Source organism: Pectinophora gossypiella, chromosome 29 (assembly GCF_024362695.1).
Source record: "Pectinophora gossypiella chromosome 29, ilPecGoss1.1, whole genome shotgun sequence".
Lineage (NCBI taxonomy): Eukaryota > Metazoa > Arthropoda > Insecta > Lepidoptera > Gelechiidae > Pectinophora > Pectinophora gossypiella.
The window spans coordinates 1192249-1212607 of record NC_065432.1 but is presented as its reverse complement, the minus strand read 5'-3'; the positions used below and the strand labels follow the sequence as shown (position 1 = coordinate 1212607).

Below are 20359 nucleotides of genomic sequence, written 5' to 3'. Positions count from 1 at the left end.
AACTTCGTGAGTTGAAGGCAAAGAAAGACGCTGCTAAGGCTAGGTATAAGGTATCCTCTACTGAGTCAAACCGTGACAAATACAAAACCATTCGCAACCGCTGTAACACTCTCTGTAGAGATGCTCAACGTCGTCACGTACATGCGTCAGTGGAGGATGCTGATCCTGCTAAGGTATGGCGGTTCTTAAAGTCCATGGGCATTGGTAAGTCTCGGCAGGAATCTTCCACTAGCATAGACTTGAACTCCCTAAATCTTCATTTCGCTTCTGGTGCCCCCAGTTTTGCCGATAATGCAAAGTCTGTTACTCTCGCATCCCTTGAGAATCTGTCGAGTCCAAACCATGATTCTTTCTTTTTCTGTCCCGTTAGTGAGGATGATGTTAAGCGGCATATATATTCCATTTCGTCCAATGCTGTTGGTTCAGACGCGATCAGTCGCAATATGCTCTTGCCGTTACTGGATATTATTTTGCCGATATTGACTCACCTCTTAAATTTCTCCCTCTATTCCAGTACATTTCCGGGCCCTTGGAAACAGGCGTATATAATTCCGCTCCCTAAAACTAGTAACCCGTCGTCCTACTCTCACTATAGACCTATTTCTATCCTGCCTTTCCTTTCAAAAGTTTTAGAACGTTTAGTGCACCATCAACTTTCTTGTTTTTTATCCAGTAATACCCTGTTAAACCCTTTTCAGTCGGGTTTCCGCCCAGGGCACAGCACTGTTACGGCACTCATAAAAGTCACGGACGACATTAGATATGGTATGGAAAACCAGGAGATTACACTGCTTACTTTACTAGACTTCAGCAATGCTTTCAATACCGTCGATTTTGATATTCTCCTTGCTTTGCTGAGGACGGTAAACGTGGGCTACCCTGTGGTCGAATGGTTCCGTAGTTATCTGTCTGATCGTCGTCAGCGCGTTCGTGTTGATGATAGATTTTCCGATTGGTGTGACGTTACTGCTGGTGTGCCCCAGGGCGGTGTTCTTTCTCCTCTTCTTTTCTCCGTTTTCATAAATTCCATAACCTCTTCACTTTCCTCTTCCTTTCATCTTTATGCGGATGATTTACAACTGTACACCAGGGCACCCACTAGCGACTTCTCGCAGGCTATAAGCTTGATGAATTCCGACTTGGCAAAAATTTCATCATGGTCTGCCGCTTATGGACTTAATGTTAACCCTAACAAATCGCAAGTTACTATTATGGGGGGTACCCGGCAGTTAGCTAAGATTGACTCGTCTTCTTTGCCTTCTGTGGTATACAATAACTGTGTTATACCATATTGTGCCACAGTGAAAAATCTTGGAATATATTTTGATCAAAATCTCTCTTGGTCTCGACAGGTTGGTGAGGTATGTAGGAAGATTTTTGCCTCACTGAGATCACTTAATCGTTTACGTAACTTCCTACCAACTGCAACAAAAGTCACGCTTGCTCAAGCTCTGTTGTTACCAATTATAGATTATGGGGACGTCTGTTATCTGGACCTTTCGGAGGATTTATTAAATAAATTGGAGCGTATGCAGAATGTGTGTTTGCGTTTTATTTACGGTTTACGAAAATATGACCATGTGTCTGAATATCGTGCTAAATTAAAATGGTTACCAATTCGATTGAGGCGTAACACGCATATTCTGTGTATGCTCTATAAGGTTCTCAATCATCCCACGGCTCCCCACTATCTAAAAGAAAGGTTTCAGTTGCGTACCTCAGTGCATGGTCGCCAACCCAGATCCAACACGCAGATGCTTCTCGATTGTCCGGTTCACACTACGAATTTTTACACCAAATCTTTTTCCGTGTACGCTGTGAGACTGTGGAATTCTCTGCCACCCTCTATTAGACAAGCTAAATCCTTGCATATTTTTCAAAATCTTCTGCGTTATTATTTTGAACGTCAGTGTGGTTACTCATAAATTATTATTTACTGCTTTTATGTATGTATATTTATAGATTTTCTATTTTCCTTTTTTTTTTGTGTCTTGAATGTACTCCGAGGTTACTCTTACATCCATTTTTTTTTTTCTTCTATTTTTATAATGTTCTGTTTTTATAATGAAGTGTCATCGTCTGAATCTCTTGAGTTGCTTATTATTAGGTATTTTGTGTGTACTATTTATATAAGTAGGTGGCTGCGCCGATGTTTATATTTAGTTTTTAAACTATTACTTATATATGTATTCGAACACACAACTCAATCACTCACAAACCCTTCCTTTTCCGGCGCACGTTTAAAAAAAAAAAAAAAAGAATATACGAACTGTCACCTGTCAAATCAGTGTGTGTCGTCATCTGTGTACAAGAGGGTCAACGCGCGCGCATTTGTTTTGACTTCTCAAATATAAACTCATTGAACTATAAAATACATAACGCAAAACGCAAATATAAACTGAAAAAGTGCTGTGTAAAGTGAGTGCAGTGCAAATGTAACAATTCGCTCTTGTTGGACAAGTTACCAAGGAGAAACAACCAGCGACCTAAAAATTCAAAAATTCTAAGGTAACGTGCGCCTCCAAGTGTCTGGTCCTTCGAGCCGGATCCTATTTCCTTACAATTTACACGATTACTATTATCTATTTATCATATTTTCTTAAAAAACTCGTAAATAACAATTTTCTGATAGACGCCGCGTGCCGGTGTAAACCTGTTTGAATCTTATTTATTTCCGCACATCACGCATTAAAACATTGTTATATCGCATTTATTTACATAACATTATACATGTAACGCAATATTTACGTAATTATTATTGTATTTCAATAATAAATACTTTCGATTCTCGCTCAATCGGTAGGTATCTACCGCCATTTCTACGCCATTAATTTGTTTACGCTCACGCTATTCTCAACCTTAACGCTATTGTATTACGCACTAAATTCGCTTATAATATTAACTCGTTTCTCGATATTTAACCCGCGTTTTCTAATAATAATAGTTTTACTCAACGGTTTCTATCATGGCAAAATCCAAAGAAAAAATGGATATTGACGATATTCAAGATAATTTTAAAATAAAAATACTTGAAGAGAAAAAACAAAGTTTGTTTTCTATAATGCAAAATTTGTATAATCTGAGCCTAAAGGTTTCCGATCCCACTATTCAAACGCAATTTCTTGCTAGAACGCTTTCTATTGATAAAATTCGCTCCGATTTTATTGAAACAATAGATAACCTTGTAATTGAATACATGCGCGCATCTCCTGAGACAAAGCCGAATTACAATGTCTTAAACTCATTTGACGAATTATACTGTTTTATAAAACAGACAGAGAACACTCTGAGAGAAAAGTTAAACGCTAAAAATAAAGATTTTGATCGCCTCAACCCAAAGTTGCCCCCGCTTCAGTTAGCAAGTTTTGATGGTACTCCCAGTAATTGGCCAGTGTTTTATGAAAATTTCCACAGTCTCATACATTCCAATCGCAGGCTATCAAATGCTGAAAAAATACAATACTTAATTGGTTGTCTCTCAGGCAAAGCTCTTAATGTATGTGCAGGCATCTCCGCTACCTCTGAGAATTATGATATAATATGGCAAGCTCTCATAGATAAATACCAGGATACCAGGGTACAAGCCTCTCTCTATTTAGAACAAATGCTACAGCATAAACCCAATCAGTCAATTGATAATTTTCTAAATAACTTTTGCTCCGCTGAAGCCGCTCTCCGTCTTTTAAGCATTGATGACTTGTCAGATTTCATGATAACTCATATTGCATTAAATAAACTTGATAAAGACACTCTCACCTTGTTTGAACAAACTCACAAACAGTCAGAAATTCCTACCTTTATAGAATTAAAAAAGTTCTTAAATGAACAAAGTAAAATTCTAGCGCTTCGCTCATCCGCTCACTCTCAGCCTCAAAACTCCAACAAACAAAATAATAATAATAAATTCACACCCAAAAATAAATCTACTCATGCTTTTGTTGCAACACCCGAGTGTACATACACTGTCACTCAACCTCAAACTCATAATAATTTTCAACAATTAAATTCATGCAAGGTATGCAAGTCTACCTACTCTCATCCCTTATTCAAGTGTGAATCTTTCTTAAACGCAGACCCGCAAACACGCAATAATATTGTTCGTCAAAATGCTTTCTGCCAAAACTGTCTTGGTTTTCACAATATAAATATATGTAAGTCACAAAACAGATGCCTAACTTGCAACCGCAAACATCACTCATTATTGCATATAAACTTTAATAACAAAACAGCCCCATCGCATAACAACGTTGTCAATAACGCATTCCCGCGCTATTCCGACGCCGCAACCGCTAGCTACCGCGTTCCCTCTCCCGCGCACGCGCCGCAGCCGCACCCCGCGCCGGTTCAGCCGCCGCTCGCTCCCTACGCAAGCCCCTCGCACGCCTTGCCGTGTACGTCGCTAGCGCCGCCGAACGCTATGACTTGCGTTGATGACAACGATTGCTCTCTTCACGCTGCTTCCGCACGCAATTCAAATACAACAGTTTTGTTACCTACCGCATCTGTTCATGTTTATAAAGATAATAAACCAAATAATATCCGCTTATTTCTCGACACAGGTTCTATGAGTAATTTTATTACGAAAGACTGTTGTGATCGCTTAAATTTAAAAATTACACCCGCTTCTTCGACCGTCAAAGGTATCGGTCAAACCGAAAGCAAGTCTCTCGGATTAACGCAATTTAAAATGTATTCGCGCTTTGATTCTCGCTGCTTTTACACGGTAAATGCACGTGTAATTGACACCATAACCGACTACTTACCTAACACTCAAATTGATGTTACGGAATTGTCTCACTTATGTGATCTGCCCATGGCAGATGAGCAGTTCTACGCGCCCGCTGCAATCGATTGCCTGATAGGCAACGAATTGTTCCCGCTTTTACTTGGTTCTGGAAAAGTAACCGCTCCCAACTCATCGGTAGTAGGTATACAAACTACTCTCGGATATGTCGCTATGGGTAAAGCCCAATGTACTTCACATGCATCGCACACTCAAAATTCACGCACTCACGCTTCTACTACGCATAACGCACCGCTCACTCATAACGCACCGCTCACTCATAACGCACCGCTCACGCACAACGCACCGCTCACTCACAACGCACCGCTGACTCACAACGCACCGCTCACTCATAACGCACCGGTCACGCACAACGCACCGCTGACTCACAACGCACCGCTCACTCATAACGCACCGCTCACGCACAACGCACCGCTCACTCATAACGCACCGCTGACGCACAACGCACCGCTCACTCATAACGCACCGCTCACGCACAACGCACCACTCACGCATAACGCACCGCTCACGCACAACGCACCGCTCATGCACAACGCACCGCTCACGCACAACGCACCGCTCATGCACAACGCACCGCTCACGCATAACGCACCACTCACGCAAAACGCACCGCTCACGCACAATGCACCGCTCATGCACAACGCACCGCTCACGCACAACGCACCGCTCACGCATAACGCACCTCTCACGCGCAACGCACCGCTCACTCATAACGCACCGCTCACGCATAACGCACCGCTAACATACAACGCACCGCTCACGCACAACGCACCGCTCACGCACAACGCACCGCTCACGCACAACGCACCGCTCACGCACAACGCACCGCTCGCGCCACGTTCATCTTGTACTCTCACTCAAAACGAATCTTTAGACGCATCTCCCACAAACTCGAATGGCAGTCACAACACTCCACACTCGTCTCACATTCTAAACATGCACAACTCAGACAAAACTTTCTTCTGTAATACAGAATCTCTTTCACTCGAACGCTTAACGCAACGCTTTTGGGAAATAGAGAATGTCCCAATTAGGAAACATTTAAGTCCAGATGATGAGACTTGTGAAAATATCTTCCAGTCAACGTATACACGCGACGATACTGGTAGATATACCGTAGAACTTCCATTCAAAGAGAATCCATCTCAATTAGGGAACTCTTATGGAATCGCTAAACGCCAACTATTTTCTTTAGAAAAGAAACTCGACTCTTCTAATTTACGCAAAGATTATAACGCTACAATTCAAACTTACATTGACCAAGGCTATTTAACTAAAGTTGACCACTTAACGCAAGATTCTCACTCTTATTACATTCCGCATAGAGCTGTCTATCGCCCAGAAAAAGAAACTTCAAAAACACGCATTGTATTGAACGCAGGATGTAAAACTACTTCAGGCAAGTCACTTAACGATTTACTCTACATAGGTCCCAATTTACAAAGTAATCTTTATGACCTTCTTTTAAACTTACGCATGTTTTCTATTGCACTAATAGCTGACATCGAAAAGATGTATTTCCAAGTTCATCTTGCACTCAAACATCAACCTTATCAACGCATTCTTTTCAGATTCGATTCTGATTCTCCTATTGATGTATATCAGTTCAATCGAGTTTGTTTCGGTGTATCAAGCTCACCTTATCTCGCTATGCGTGTAGTTCGCCAACTCGCCGCAGACAGCCGCGATACTCACCCTCTCGCAGCCTATGAAGCTGAAAACCACATGTATATGGACGACTACATCTGTTCCATTGATGGTATAGATAACGCTGAAAAAACATATAAACAAATGGTAGATATGTTCAAATCTGGTGGCTTCAATTTAGTTAAATGGATCTCAAATAACCACGCTCTCATGCAACGCATTTCTTCTTCTCACAAAAGTCCGCAAACAATAAATTTAGATTCTGATCCTAACGCAGCTACAAAAGTCGTAGGTATGCAGTGGCAACCTACTGACGATCATTTTCATTTCTCAACGCATATTGAATCACAAGAAAAGTGTACGAAACGCTCAATTCTCTCAATAACCGCCCGCTTATTCGACCCGCTAGGTCTCATCAGCCCAGTTGTCGCTTTTATGAAGCTTTTAGTACAGGAATGTTGGAAGCTGCAACTCGATTGGGATGATGAAGTCCCTGATTTCATTTTCACAAAGTGGAAACAATTTCATAAAGAACTGTCTCACTTACATAAATTGAAAATACCACGCCATGTAGGTATAACTTCCTCTATGAGAGTCACACTTATCGGTTTCGCTGATGCTAGCGAAAAGTGTTATGGTGCTGTCATTTACGTACGCATTGATACTGGTGATGACTCGCACGCTAACTCTGTTAAATTACTTACCTCTAAATCCAAGGTATCTTCCCCAAATAAGACACTCGCGCGCCTAGAGCTCTGCGCAGCTCTATTACTCGCAAAGTTACTCGCCGCTGTTTGTGACGTATTAAGCAAACGTTGTAAAATAAATAATATATACGCTTTCTCTGACTCTACCGTAACGCTTACCTGGATTCACTCTCCCGCTTATAAATATCACACGTTCGTAGCAAACAGAATCTCTCAAATTAATGAATACTTACCCGCTCCGCATTGGTTTCATGTTCGTGGTGTAGAAAATCCCGCCGACATAATTTCGCGACCTGTAACGCCTTTAGGATTACTAGATAATTCTCTCTGGTTTCATGGCCCGCAGTGGTTATCCGGTCCTATCTCTCATTGGCCTGTAAAAGAATTTAAAATAAATCACAACGATGAACAGGAATCTAAAACTATCGCCGCACCTATTTACACCACAAATGACTTAGAAAACTCTGATCCTATTCTAGAACTCTCTCGACGCGTCTCCTCTTGGTCAAAGTTATTAAATTCATTAGTTTATATATTACGTTTTACAAAAATATTAAAATCAAAAGGATCTATCACAGTTAATGACTTAGAACAATCTGAACTATACATTGTACGCTATATTCAAAATAAATATTTTTCTCAAGAAATTCATTCGCTTAAAAATAATAAAATTTGCTCTAATAAAACCATTGTAAAACTCAACCCGTTTATTGACAATAAAAATATACTTAGAGTTGGTGGTAGACTTTTTCATTCTCAACTGGAATTTGACCAGAAGCACCCTATATTACTACCGGCTAAAGACCGCATTGTTGCTTTACTGGTTGAACATTATCATAAAGTTAATTTGCATACTGGACCCGCATTATTATTGGCTCTCCTGAGACAAAAATATTGGATACTTGCTGCTAGAAATCTAGTTAGACAAACAGTACATAATTGTAACTTTTGTTTTAAACTCAAACCCCGCATAACTAATCCCCAAATGGGTGATCTCCCCGCTATTAGAGTATCTGAAGTTAAATCATTTGTTCACACTGCTGTAGATTACGCTGGACCTTTTTTCATAACGCATATTAGACGCCGCGGAATAAAAAGCCATAAGGCCTATGTGTGTTTATTCGTGTGTCTAACCACAAAAGCTCTACACTTAGAATTGGTCACAGACCTAAGTTCCGATTTATTTCTCGCCGCTTTTAAACGCTTTATCTCACGCAGAGGCCCAGTCTCCATTATTTACAGTGATGGTGGTACTAATTTCATGGGTGCCAAACGTAAGTTAGACGAAATTTATTCACTTATACAGTCCACTAATTTACACAATGATTTGTGTCAAGCTCTGTCTCAACATAAGATTCAGTTTAAACATAGCCCTCCTTATGGACCTCATTTTAATGGCCTAAGTGAGACAAATGTCAAAAGTGTTAAAACACATCTCTACAAAGCTATCGGCAAGCAAGTCCTTACTTATGAGGAATTTAATACAATTTTAATTCAAATTGAGCATTTGCTTAACAGTCGCCCAATTTGCGTACTTTCTAGCGATCCTTCGGATCTATCCGCATTAACGCCTAATCATTTCTTAAATATAACGTCTTTAAAATTCTTACCCGCAGAAAATATTGACTCAAATATCCCCGAAAACAGACTGACTCGCTATCAGCTGTTAAATAGAATAGTCCAAAGTTATTGGAATCGTTGGAACATGGAGTATCTTACGTCTCTTCAACAGCGACATAAATGGAATAAACCATCAAAGCCTGTTACTGAAGGGACAGTTGTTGTTGTCAAAAGTGACAATTCACATCCAATGTATTGGCCTTTGGCTATTGTCTCAGAGACTTATCCCGGAAAAGACAAAATCATTCGCGCAGTTAAAGTTAAAACTGCTACTAGTAGTTATGTACGGCCTGTAACTCGACTTTGTCCACTACCGTTGCAATAATTATTTACAATAAATATTCTCAAACGCTCTTACTCTTAAAATTAGTTCATTAAATTCTTAACTTTAATTCATTAAATATTCAATTCTTTCTTGCAATGTAGAGGAAACCTCTAGGCCCCCCGAAGTTGGCTGCGCCGATGTTTATATTTAGTTTTTAAACTATTACTTATATATGTATTCGAACACACAACTCAATCACTCACAAACCCTTCCTTTTCCGGCGCACGTTTAAAAAAAAAAAAAAAAAGAATATACGAACTGTCACCTGTCAAATCAGTGTGTGTCGTCATCTGTGTACAAGAGGGTCAACGCGCGCGCATTTGTTTTGACTTCTCAAATATAAACTCATTGAACTATAAAATACATAACGCAAAACGCAAATATAAACTGAAAAAGTGCTGTGTAAAGTGAGTGCAGTGCAAATGTAACAATTCGCTCTTGTTGGACAAGTTACCAAGGAGAAACAACCAGCGACCTAAAAATTCAAAAATTCTAAGGTAACGTGCGCCTCCAGTAGGTATATATGCTAGGTTATGTATATAGGTTAGGTATATATTATATTTGTAAGTATGTTATATTATTTATTTGCATGTATTTGTTGTTAAGTTGTATGCATAGTTTGTACCCGCAATCTTTCAATTATTTTTTTACCTTTTTCCTCACCTTATGGTTGTCTGGAAGAAATCGCTTTAAGCGATAAGGCCGCCATTTGCCATGTACTTAGTTAAGAGACTTTTTGTAATTATTTCTTTTTATTTTGGTGCAATAAAGTGTATTTGTATTGTATTGTATTGTATTGTTGTGAGAAGCTGCAGTAGTTTTAGGCGGATGAGACGTTCGTTATGTAAAAATTGACGATTCAAAGTGTAACTATGTTACCTACTGAATAAAGATATTTTTGAATTTGATAGTCAATGATGATAATAAGCAATAAGGCCGCCTATTGTGCTTGTGTTTTTATTCGTATGTTTATGTCCTTTGTATATGTCGTTGTGCAATAAAGTATTATTGATTGATTGATAATTGATTGGTCGGTGTACTGCGGAACGGAAGGCGATTGGGGCAACCACCGTTCTACACGCCCTATCTATGGAGTAATGGCGATTACTCCACCGACAAGAGCGCAGCTCTTAAATAAAGCGAGAAGAGAGATTGATGATAAAAATCATGTGTTGTTCCAGCAGAGGCGGACTGGGGCACTTCCAATGACGCGTGGGGCGAGCCTGCGGCCCAGGAGGAGTCATGGGGCGACGCGCCCCCCACCACAGGTAATATCCTAGCTCCAGCTCAAGACAATGGTGCTAATTCCAGCAGACGATGCTTTTGCGATGGAAAACTCTTGATATTAAGTCAGAATCATGATCTGACTCATCCCTCAAAGTTTTCGTTACGTTGTCACTAACACCTTGTAGTGTATATTTTCGCGTAGCCACAGAGCCGGTTTCCGCAGCGGTGTCATCGACCACAGCTGCTCCAAAATGGCGCTGCGTGTACGAGTTTACGTCCAGGGCAGAAGATGAGCTGAGCCTCCAACCTGGTGACTTGGTGAGTGCCAAAGCCTAACACCCATATTCAATGGTGTTCACTCGACTCTTCCCCTACTCGACTCTTCCTCCATTTGACCCTTTCTCCATTTGACTCTTCCTCCACTCGACTCTTCCCCCACTCGACTCTTCCTCCACTCGACTCTTCCTCCACTCGACTCTTCCTCCACTCGACTCTTCCTCCACTCGACTCTTCCTCCACTCGACTCTTCCTCCACTCGACTCTTCCTCCACTCGACTCTTCCTCCACTCGACTCTTCCTCCACTCGACTCTTCCTCCACTCGACTCTTCCTCCACTCGACTCTTCCTCCACTCGACTCTTTCTCCATTTGACCCTTTCTCCATTCGACTCTTTCTCCACTCGACTCTTCCTCCACTCGACTCTTCCTCCACTCGACTCTTCCTCCACTCGGCTCTTCCTCCACTCGACTCTTTCTCCATTTGACCCTTTCTCCACTCGACTCTTCCTCCACTCGACTCTTCCTCCATTTGACTCTTTCTCCATTTGACCCTTTCTCCACTCGACTCTTCCTCCACTCGACTCTTTCTCCATTCGACCCTTTCTCCACTCGACTCTTCCTCCACTCGACTCTTCCTCCATTTGACTCTTCCTCGGCCTCAGCTGTATAGTTTATTACTTATTAATGTTGTTTCTTGTTGTGTAGATATACGAGACACCAGCTCCGCGCCCCGATGCCGAACCAGGGTGGAAGTGGGGAACGGCGCGAGGTAAATAACCTTTGCCTCCGTTAAATAGAGGCGTTAGTACAGTCATGAGCAATATATTACCAACTTAAGGACTTTGTCGCACTAACACATTTGACATTTAATGAAATTTACAGTTCAATTTGTCAAAAAAGTTAATGTGACATGATGCGGATTGATGGTTATTAACGACTGCTAATGCAGCCGGGACCAACGGCTGAACGTGCCATCCGAAGCACGGTGGAGCTCGAGCTGAAAACTTTTTTTTTGTGGTGTCCCATCCTATGACCGGCCTCTGCGAAAGTTGCTTAACTTCAACAATCGCAGACCGAGCGCGTTTACCGCTGCGCCACCGAGCTCCTCCTCCTATGTAAACAATATACTTAAAGTCTATTTCTGTGTGCGTCCAGGGGAGTCGGGTTGGTTCCCGGAGTCGTACGTGGAGATCATCAGCGCGGCGACAGCTTACGCGACTGAAGTCATCGAACCCCTAGAACAGAAGACCCAGCTTGAAGGTAGGGCAGCCACCAGCTTTTTTTAACGTGATATCGGCCCCGATACCTGCAGACACCTCCTAATTTTACTTTAAGTTATACCTGTCATTTTCTTATCCGCCGAAAAGGAAAGATACGGATGATTGACAGCTCTTAATTTTAGGAGGAATGAGTAAATGAATGAATAATCCGGGCGAATCAAAAAGGTATCTCGCTGGTATGCAAACCGTTTGACGTGTGCTGTCAACATAATTTTTTCGGGTTATTAGCCAATGCAAAATTTTTAGACGGTTGTTTTAGATTTGTGCTTAAAATTGACGTGTGTTCCATAAATTTTATGCTTGTTGATTACCCGTCCCTTTCCTTTTATACGGATAAGAAAATGACAGGTATAACTTAAAATAAAATTAGATGGTGTTTACAGGAATTAGCACCATTATAGATTTACTACTACCGTAGATTTATCAGCACTCAAAAAGTGGGACGCAAAGTTACTGTTAATATAGCGACGTTGACAGTACTTTACCTCAGTGACGAAATGCGTGGTAAAAACTTGCAAAAATAGATGTGAGATGAAAGAAAAGGAAAAAGAAAATATCTTGAATATCTATATACATATTTTTCAAAATCACTCATTCGAATAATTTTTAAATACAATTATGACAATAAAGCAAAAGCTTGGACATTTATAAATCATTAAAGCGAAATAATTCAGTTACACGTAATAATAATGTAGAATTTATAAAGTAACTATTACGTTTTAAAAATATAGTAAGTTGTACATCATACCTGACAATACAATGAAGTGAACACAACCTGCTCCGCCGGCGACCAAACGTAGACTGACACTGACTGGTCGCAGCAAGTGCACGGACGGAGTGGCACGAATAGGAGTGGTGGGGGAACACCCCACACGTCGAACGTTTCAACGTTCCGTTCGACATATTTTTAAAATGTTAAATAATAATGATTTAAAATAATAAAATAGTATTCTCCCACATAGAAGCGAAAAAAGAAGAAACTAGCCTATCGTAAAACAAAAACTAGAATTTCTTATTGAATCTTTCATACAATCTTGAATTTAAGTTTCGATTTTTTTCAGTTTCAAATCTCAAATGCGCTTTGTGTTACTTACAGGTATAGCAGAGGTGCCAGAGGCGGAGATTACCAATGACTTAGGAGGGGCCATGCCTATAGTTGGTAAGTCAATTAAAAAAAACAACTCATCCAAGTAACATTAGTGCTAATTCATGCAGACGTCAGTTAATTTTATTTTAAGTTATTCCTGTCATTTTCTTATCCGTTAAAAAAGAAAGGGACGGGTAATCGACATGCATAAAATTTATGGAATACACGTCAATTTTAAGCAGAAATCTAAAACAACCGTCTAAAAATTGTACATTGGCCAATAACCCAACAGAATTATGTTGACAGCACACGTCAAACGGTTTGCATACCAGCGAAATACCTTTTTGATTCGCCCGGGTTATTCATTCATTTACTCATTCTTCCTAAAATTAAGAGCTGTCAATCATCCGTCCTTTTCCTTTTCGGCGGATAAGAAAATTACAGGTATAACTTAAAGTAAAATTAGGAGGTGTCTGCAGGAGGCTTAACGTGCCTTCCGAAGCACGGATCATCTTACTTTCGGACAATGGGTGATCAGTCTGTAATGTTCTAACCAAACTAGGGAGCACAAAGTTATTTTTGTGATATGTCCCCACCGGGATTCGAACCCGGGGCCTCTGGATCGTGAGCCCAACCCTCGACCACTGGACCACGGAGGCTGTTCTTCGTTATCCTCATTAAAAATGGTAAAGGAAATCATATTGTCTGTCATAATCATATCATATTCATATTGGCTGTCTGAGAACTGATATTAGGCAGCTAAATTACTCACTTGTATAACATTTGTATTTTATGTTTATTTATTATTTTTAAAGAACGTCTAGGGCCCTGTGCCGAGGTTTTTCTTGCAGCTTCTTTTCCCCGGCTATACAGGTTGTGAGAAGCTGCAGTAGTTTTAGGCGGATGAGACGTTCGTTATGTAAAAATTGACGATTCAAAGTGTAACTATGTTACCTACTGAATAAACGTGGAATAGGGCATGAAAAAAACGATTACTATTTCTAACTTGGGCACCTTCGCGCCCGGATTAGTCAGGGGCGGGGTTTTTGACGAGTGCAGTAAATAGAGTTTTTGACGAGTGTATTATTTTTGTTAATTATTTATGTAATTTCGTTTCAATGTTTATTTTAAAACCTTTTTATATTCTTCTACGTTTTCTCCTATTCAAACCACCGTCCGCCATTTCCCTGTTATTCTGAAATCCTCTCTTCTCTCTCGCTCACACGTCGCTCTCTCTTTCACACAACCTTGCGTTACGTTTCATTCAGCCTACCATTCCTGCATAAAGATATTAGATAGATAGATAGAACGTTTATTTGCATGAACACAGATGACGATGCTGATGATGTTTGATGTTTATTTTTGAATTTGTCTGCAGAAGGCGGAGACTTCTACATAGCAGCGTACCCTTACGCGTCAGCGGAGCCCGGGGACCTTAACTTCGAGGCTGGTGAGAGGATCGAGGTGGTACGACGAGACGGGGACTGGTGGACGGGGCGGATCGGAAGCAGGTGAGGTATATGAGTGTGTAGGGGGAGGGAGACAGATAATTAGTGAGACGGGTAGTTAGTGGGAGAGATTGTTAGTGTGAGAGAGAGAGAGTGAGACAGTTAATGAGAGAGATTGTTAGTGTGAGAGAGAGAGAGTGAGACAGTTAATGAGAGAGATTGTTAGTGAAAGAGATACGGAGAGAGATTGTTAGTGGGAGAGATTGTGAGATAGATTGTTAGTGAGAGAGATAGTTAGTGAGACAGATTGTTAGTGAGAGAGATACGGAGAGAGATTGTTAGTGGGAGAGATTGTGAGATAGATTGTTAGTGAGAGAGATTGTTAGTGAAAGAGATACGGAGAGAGATTGTTAGTGGGAGAGATAGTTAGTGAGACAGATTGTTAGTGAGAGATACGGAGAGAGATTGTGAGATAGATTGCTAGTGAGAGAGATTGTGAGATAGATTGCTAGTGAGAGAGATACGGAGAGAGATTGTTAGTGGTAGAGATTGTGAGATAGATTGCTAGTGAGAGAGATTGTTAGTGAGAGAGATACGGAGAGAGATTATTAGCGGGAGAGATTGTGAGATAGATTGCTAGTGAGAGAGATTATTAGTGAGAGAGATACGGAGAGAGATTGTTAGTGGTAGAGATTGTGAGATAGATTGCTAGTGAGAGAGATTGTTAGTGAGAGAGATACGGAGAGAGATTGTTAGTGGGAGAGATTGTGAGATAGATTGCTAGTGAGAGAGATTATTAGTGAGAGAGATACGGAGAGAGATTGTTAGTGGGAGAGATTGTGAGATAGATTGTTAGTGAGAGAGATAGTTAGTGAGACAGATTGTTAGTGAGACAGATTGTTAGTGAGAGAGATACGGAGAGAGATTGTTAGTGGGAGAGATTGTGAGATAGATTGTTAGTGAGAGAGATTGTTAGTGAAAGAGATACGGAGAGAGATTGTTAGTGGGAGAGATAGTTAGTGAGACAGATTGTTAGTGAGAGATACGGAGAGAGATTGTGAGATAGATTGCTAGTGAGAGAGATTGTGAGATAGATTGCTAGTGAGAGAGATTATTAGTGAGAGAGATACGGAGAGAGATTGTTAGTGGTAGAGATTGTGAGATAGATTGCTAGTGAGAGAGATTGTTAGTGAGAGAGATAGTTAGTGAGAGAGATTGTTAGTGAGAGAGATACGGAGAGAGATTGTTAGTGGGAGAGATTAATTGAGCTTTAATTAGTTATGCTGAACAAGTTATGACAAATTAATATTGTGCGTAACTAATATTAGGATAAGTATCAGTACGCTACGTAATTATGTCATTATATTTTTTATGAGAATAAATAAAGAACCCGAGATTTGTGTATGGATTATCCGGGCCACACCCCGGACACTTCATACAAACAACCTCGTTTTACACAGACACCACACATTGGCGTTATCGTACACGCGCATCTGTGTGTGTGATGTGTGACGCCCATACGATTGAAGACTAAAGTAAGACCGAGGGGGTGAGGTAAACCTAGCTCAGCCGCTGGTGGGGAGCGGAGAGTTGCGGAGAGTTGTAGTATTATTCCTTATTCTATTTTCCAGGACGGGCATTTTCCCGTCAAACTACGTCACCCGGGACTCGACCACAGGTGCGGCGGTCGACAGTATCCCCGCCATACCAGAGGCAGTGGAGCCTGAACCTAGTCCCACGCCTTACGAACCGGCACCAGTGCAGACTGAGCCTGCCCTCTCCACACCCGGACCCACTTCGCCGCCTTTACAGGTAATAAATTAACGTAGCATCGCGCCTGTATTCTTAAAGGGTAGGCAGAGATATGTAGTTTGTGGCGAACCCGACTATGCCCCTTAAAACTATTAGATTATTTATTTATTTCTTTCATGTACAGTCATGAGCAATATAATGTACCCACTTTAGGACTCTGTCGCACTAACACATTTGACATTTAGTGAGACTTACAGAGTTCCATTTGTCAAAAAAGTTAATGTGACATGGTACCAAAGTGTATACATATTAATGCTCGTGACCGTACAATACTTATACAGATCTTAAATACTATGTTTTACATAAGTGGAACAGTACATGAACCTTGTTACTAGGGCATTGAAATATGTCATAAAAGTGAGTTGTACTCGGAAATAACATAAACAGCCTATATACGTCCCACTGCTGGGCACAGGCCTCCCCTCAATCAACCGGAGGGGGTATGGAGCATACTCCACCGCGCTGCTCCAATGCTATTTCAGACTTCACAGGGTTCAAATATTTTAAAAAAATCGATGTCAAAATGAGGATTAAAATAACAATCAAAATTTAAAATTATAATAACAAACGAATTGAATTAAAAATGTTATGTTATGTTCTTTTTGTTAATCTTGGTTGTGAGGTCAATGACCGACATCACCAACCCTCAGGGTTACTATTGAGCCGCCACAACTCCATTAAATTTTGTTTTCAGGAACAAAAATCCTCGACTCCCATATCATCAGAGGTGGCGGCGATAACGGAGTCCGGGGGCGGAGCGCCCAGCACTCGGCCCGGCAGCGTGGCGCGCCGCGACTCCGGCAGGGACTCCGCCACCGGCCGCCGGAAGAACGAGATCGCGCAGGCCATTGCGCAGTATACCGCCACCAGGTGAGGGGGCACACATGTCCAGACACAAGCAGTCACGCACAGACACAGACAATCACGCACAGACACAGACACGACCACTAACACGTACAGACACAAACACTTCTAGACACACATCAAATCAAATTCAGTATCCTTTATTGCACACAAACAAAACATACAAACTTTATATAACATTCAGCAACAGTACAAATGGGCGGCCTTACTGCTCTAAAGCAATTTCATACACATCTCAAAATCACATCACAAAGTCGAGTAGCAAATTTTCATATTATATTTTGTATCTATGTGTATGCTATTGTAATTAGACTATGTTTTTTATTGAAATAAATTACCCTTATTATCTTATCCGTATACAGACACAGAGACAAAAACATGCACAGACACATATTAATATTTACAGACAAACACAAAAATTCACAGACACAAACAAACACTTACAAGATACAAACAAACACTTATAAGACACAAACACGCACAAACAAACACATCCTTGCACACAAAAAGACACAGACTCAAACACGCACAGACACATATTAATATTTACAGACAAACACAAATATTCACAGACACAAACACTTACAAGACACAAACACGCACAGACACGAACAAACATCTTTGCACACAAAAATACACACAGACTTAAACACGCACACTAAAGCCTACAGATTCACTTAACATAAATCATCACCCACCCGAGTTAGTCGGGTAATAAGAAATACTTTAAAATATTGTTCATTGTAACATGTACCTTCCCTCACAGCGCGGAGCAACTGTCCCTGCAGAAGGGCCAACTGCTGGTGGTGCGGAAGAAGGCGGACAGCGGGTGGTGGGAGGGGGAGCTGCAGGCCAAGGGGCGGAACCGCCAGGTGGGGTGGTTCCCCGCCAGCTACGTCAAGGTGAGGAAATCCGAAATCAGAATCATTTATTCAACGTAATCATCATGGATAAACTTGTTGAAGGTCAATGTAACATTTTTGAATTTACGTCATTTCGCAAGGAGGTCCGGGTTCGATTCCCGATGGGGACATTGTCGAAATCACTTTGTAGAATCACCTGATTGTCCGAAAAAGTAAGATGATTCCGTGCTTCGGAGGGCACGTTAAGCCGTTGGTCCCGGCTATTAGCCGTAAAAACACCTCCACCAACCCGCAGTGGAGCAGCGTGGTGGAGTATGCTCCATACCCCCTCCCGTTGATTGAGGGGAGGCCTGTGCCCAGCATTGGGACGTATATAGGCAGTTTATTAAGCTTTTTTACATACACAGGCCGCGACACACACACCGGACACTTCATACAAAACACCTCATTTTACACAGACACTACACATTGACGTTATCGTACACGCGACCCAACGGTGTTATATTGGAAGTTGTATATATGCGTCTTGCTGTGTAAACTTCGATATCGCGTTTCACGACCGCTTGAAGACTGCATTATTGAATGTGGCGCCATCTGTTGCATGTGGGCGGAACTAGCTGGCCAACTAGTTGGGTCCGCCACAAAAGATTCACTTACAGTTTTAATGACTTTTATATATGTGACAAGTGATAGTAATTTAAGTACGTTGTTCAGTAATTCACTTAATTTTGAATAATACAATTTACATCCTTGGAATGTTGGAGATACCAATTTAATGGTAACACTTATGAAGAAATAGGTTTTAGAATTGGTATAATTGGTATGACTTTGTTGAATATAAGTAGTAAGTATTTTTATTTCCAAAAATAACACAAACGTAAAATTACAATAGCAGTTGATCGTACAGAGTTTTGATACAGATAGGGATTCTCTGTCCCCCAAACTAGGAAAACCTGTATTTTGGGGGGTCAGCGAGTCCGGAAAGTTTTAGTGCTAAGGTACAAACGTGATAATTAGTCACCAATGTAATAATTACTACGGAGCGGGAAAATATTAATCGTTACTCCATTTTGTATCTCCCTTTTATTTTTTTACCAAAAGAACCAACAGATGGCGCTGGTAACCAACGACATCTGTTGGTTCTTTTGGTTACTACTTTACAATTTCCTATCATAAATATGAACGCAGCCAGCTAGCCAAACTAAATTGAAAGGGCTAGCAATGGCGGCTTATCATAGGATTGAGTATACCTTGTTTTGTTATACCACGATTTCTAGTTTTGGTATTGTAAAAGCTTTACTCCACTGAATTGGACATTCATTTTCTCAGATCCTACAGTCCTCCGGGCGCACCTCTGGCAGGACCACTCCAGTCCTCTCCAAGATGGACACGCTACCAGCTGAAACTGTCATCGATAAGGTTTGCATCCGTTGAAAACACATATTTTTACATAAAGTCACGCCTATTTCCCACCGGGGTAAGCAGAGACTATGGAATTCCATTTGCTTCGATCCTGACACACTTCTTTTGCTTCCTCCACATTCATCAATCGTTTCATACACGCACGCCGGTTCACAGTAGATCGTACTGAACCTTTTCTAAGGACATCTCCAATTTGGTCAATGTACGTCCTTCTAGGTCTTCCTCTGCCAGCCATATATTATTATATCAAGTGGAATTTTCCGTCGCAAAAGTATAGATCTAAAAATTTTCATGAATTTTCCGACAGGAAATTCCACTTGATATCAACTCAGAATCATGGTCTGAATCATCCCCCTCAGTATCCGTTACGGTGTCACTAACACCCATACCTATTTGTATGGCTTCATTGCACTTGTACGGGGTGTAAGTGACATCGTAACGAATACTGAGGGGGATGATTCAACTCATTATTCCGAGTTAATATCAAGTGGAATTTTCGATCGCAAAATAAAATAAATTAAAAACTTTAAAAAATCTTGAGTTTTGCGACGAAAATTCCACTTGATATTAACTCAAAATCGTGCTCTGAACCGTCCCCCTTAGTATTCGTTACGATGTCACTAACACCCTGTATAGGTTGTTTATGTTATGTTATACTAGGGCCCTGTGCCGAGGTTTTTCTTGCAGCTTCTTTTCCCCGGCTATACAGGTTGTGAGAAGCTGCAGTAGTTTTAGGCGGATGAGACGTTCGTTATGTAAAAAATTACGATTCAAAGTGTAACTATGTTATCTACTGAATAAAGATATTTTTGAATTTGAATTTACTGTTGCAGGTGATAGCTCTGTATCCCTACACGGCTCAGAACGCAGACGAGCTGAGCTTCGAGAAGGATGACATAATCGCTGTGACCGACCGCAGCCAGGACCCCGCCTGGTGGCAGGGTGAGTCTTACTATCAGCGGGTCTAAAAAGGCC

General features: G+C 41.0%; 2 protein-coding genes across 4 annotated transcripts in view; one reads left to right on the top strand and one right to left on the bottom strand.

Annotated features, from left to right (window-relative positions):
* LOC126379483 (zinc finger protein ZFP2-like) overlaps positions 1-20359 on the bottom strand; it is a 122914-nt gene that overhangs the window by 4255 nt on the left and 98300 nt on the right. The window lies entirely within an intron of this gene.
* LOC126379366 (intersectin-1-like) overlaps positions 1-20359 on the top strand; it is a 44762-nt gene that overhangs the window by 23089 nt on the left and 1314 nt on the right. For 2 of the 3 annotated variants that reach the window (XM_050028083.1, XM_050028082.1), the window contains exons 17-27: positions 10285-10371; positions 10533-10648; positions 11314-11377; positions 11764-11868; positions 12985-13047; positions 14354-14486; positions 16055-16235; positions 16930-17105; positions 17866-18001; positions 19292-19381; positions 20218-20326. In XM_050028083.1, coding sequence (XP_049884040.1) covers positions 10285-10371; positions 10533-10648; positions 11314-11377; positions 11764-11868; positions 12985-13047; positions 14354-14486; positions 16055-16235; positions 16930-17105; positions 17866-18001; positions 19292-19381; positions 20218-20326 — 1260 coding nt within the window. The remainder of the gene's footprint in view (positions 1-10284; positions 10372-10532; positions 10649-11313; positions 11378-11763; positions 11869-12984; positions 13048-14353; positions 14487-16054; positions 16236-16929; positions 17106-17865; positions 18002-19291; positions 19382-20217; positions 20327-20359) is intronic. The other variant, XM_050028084.1, reaches the window with a different exon arrangement.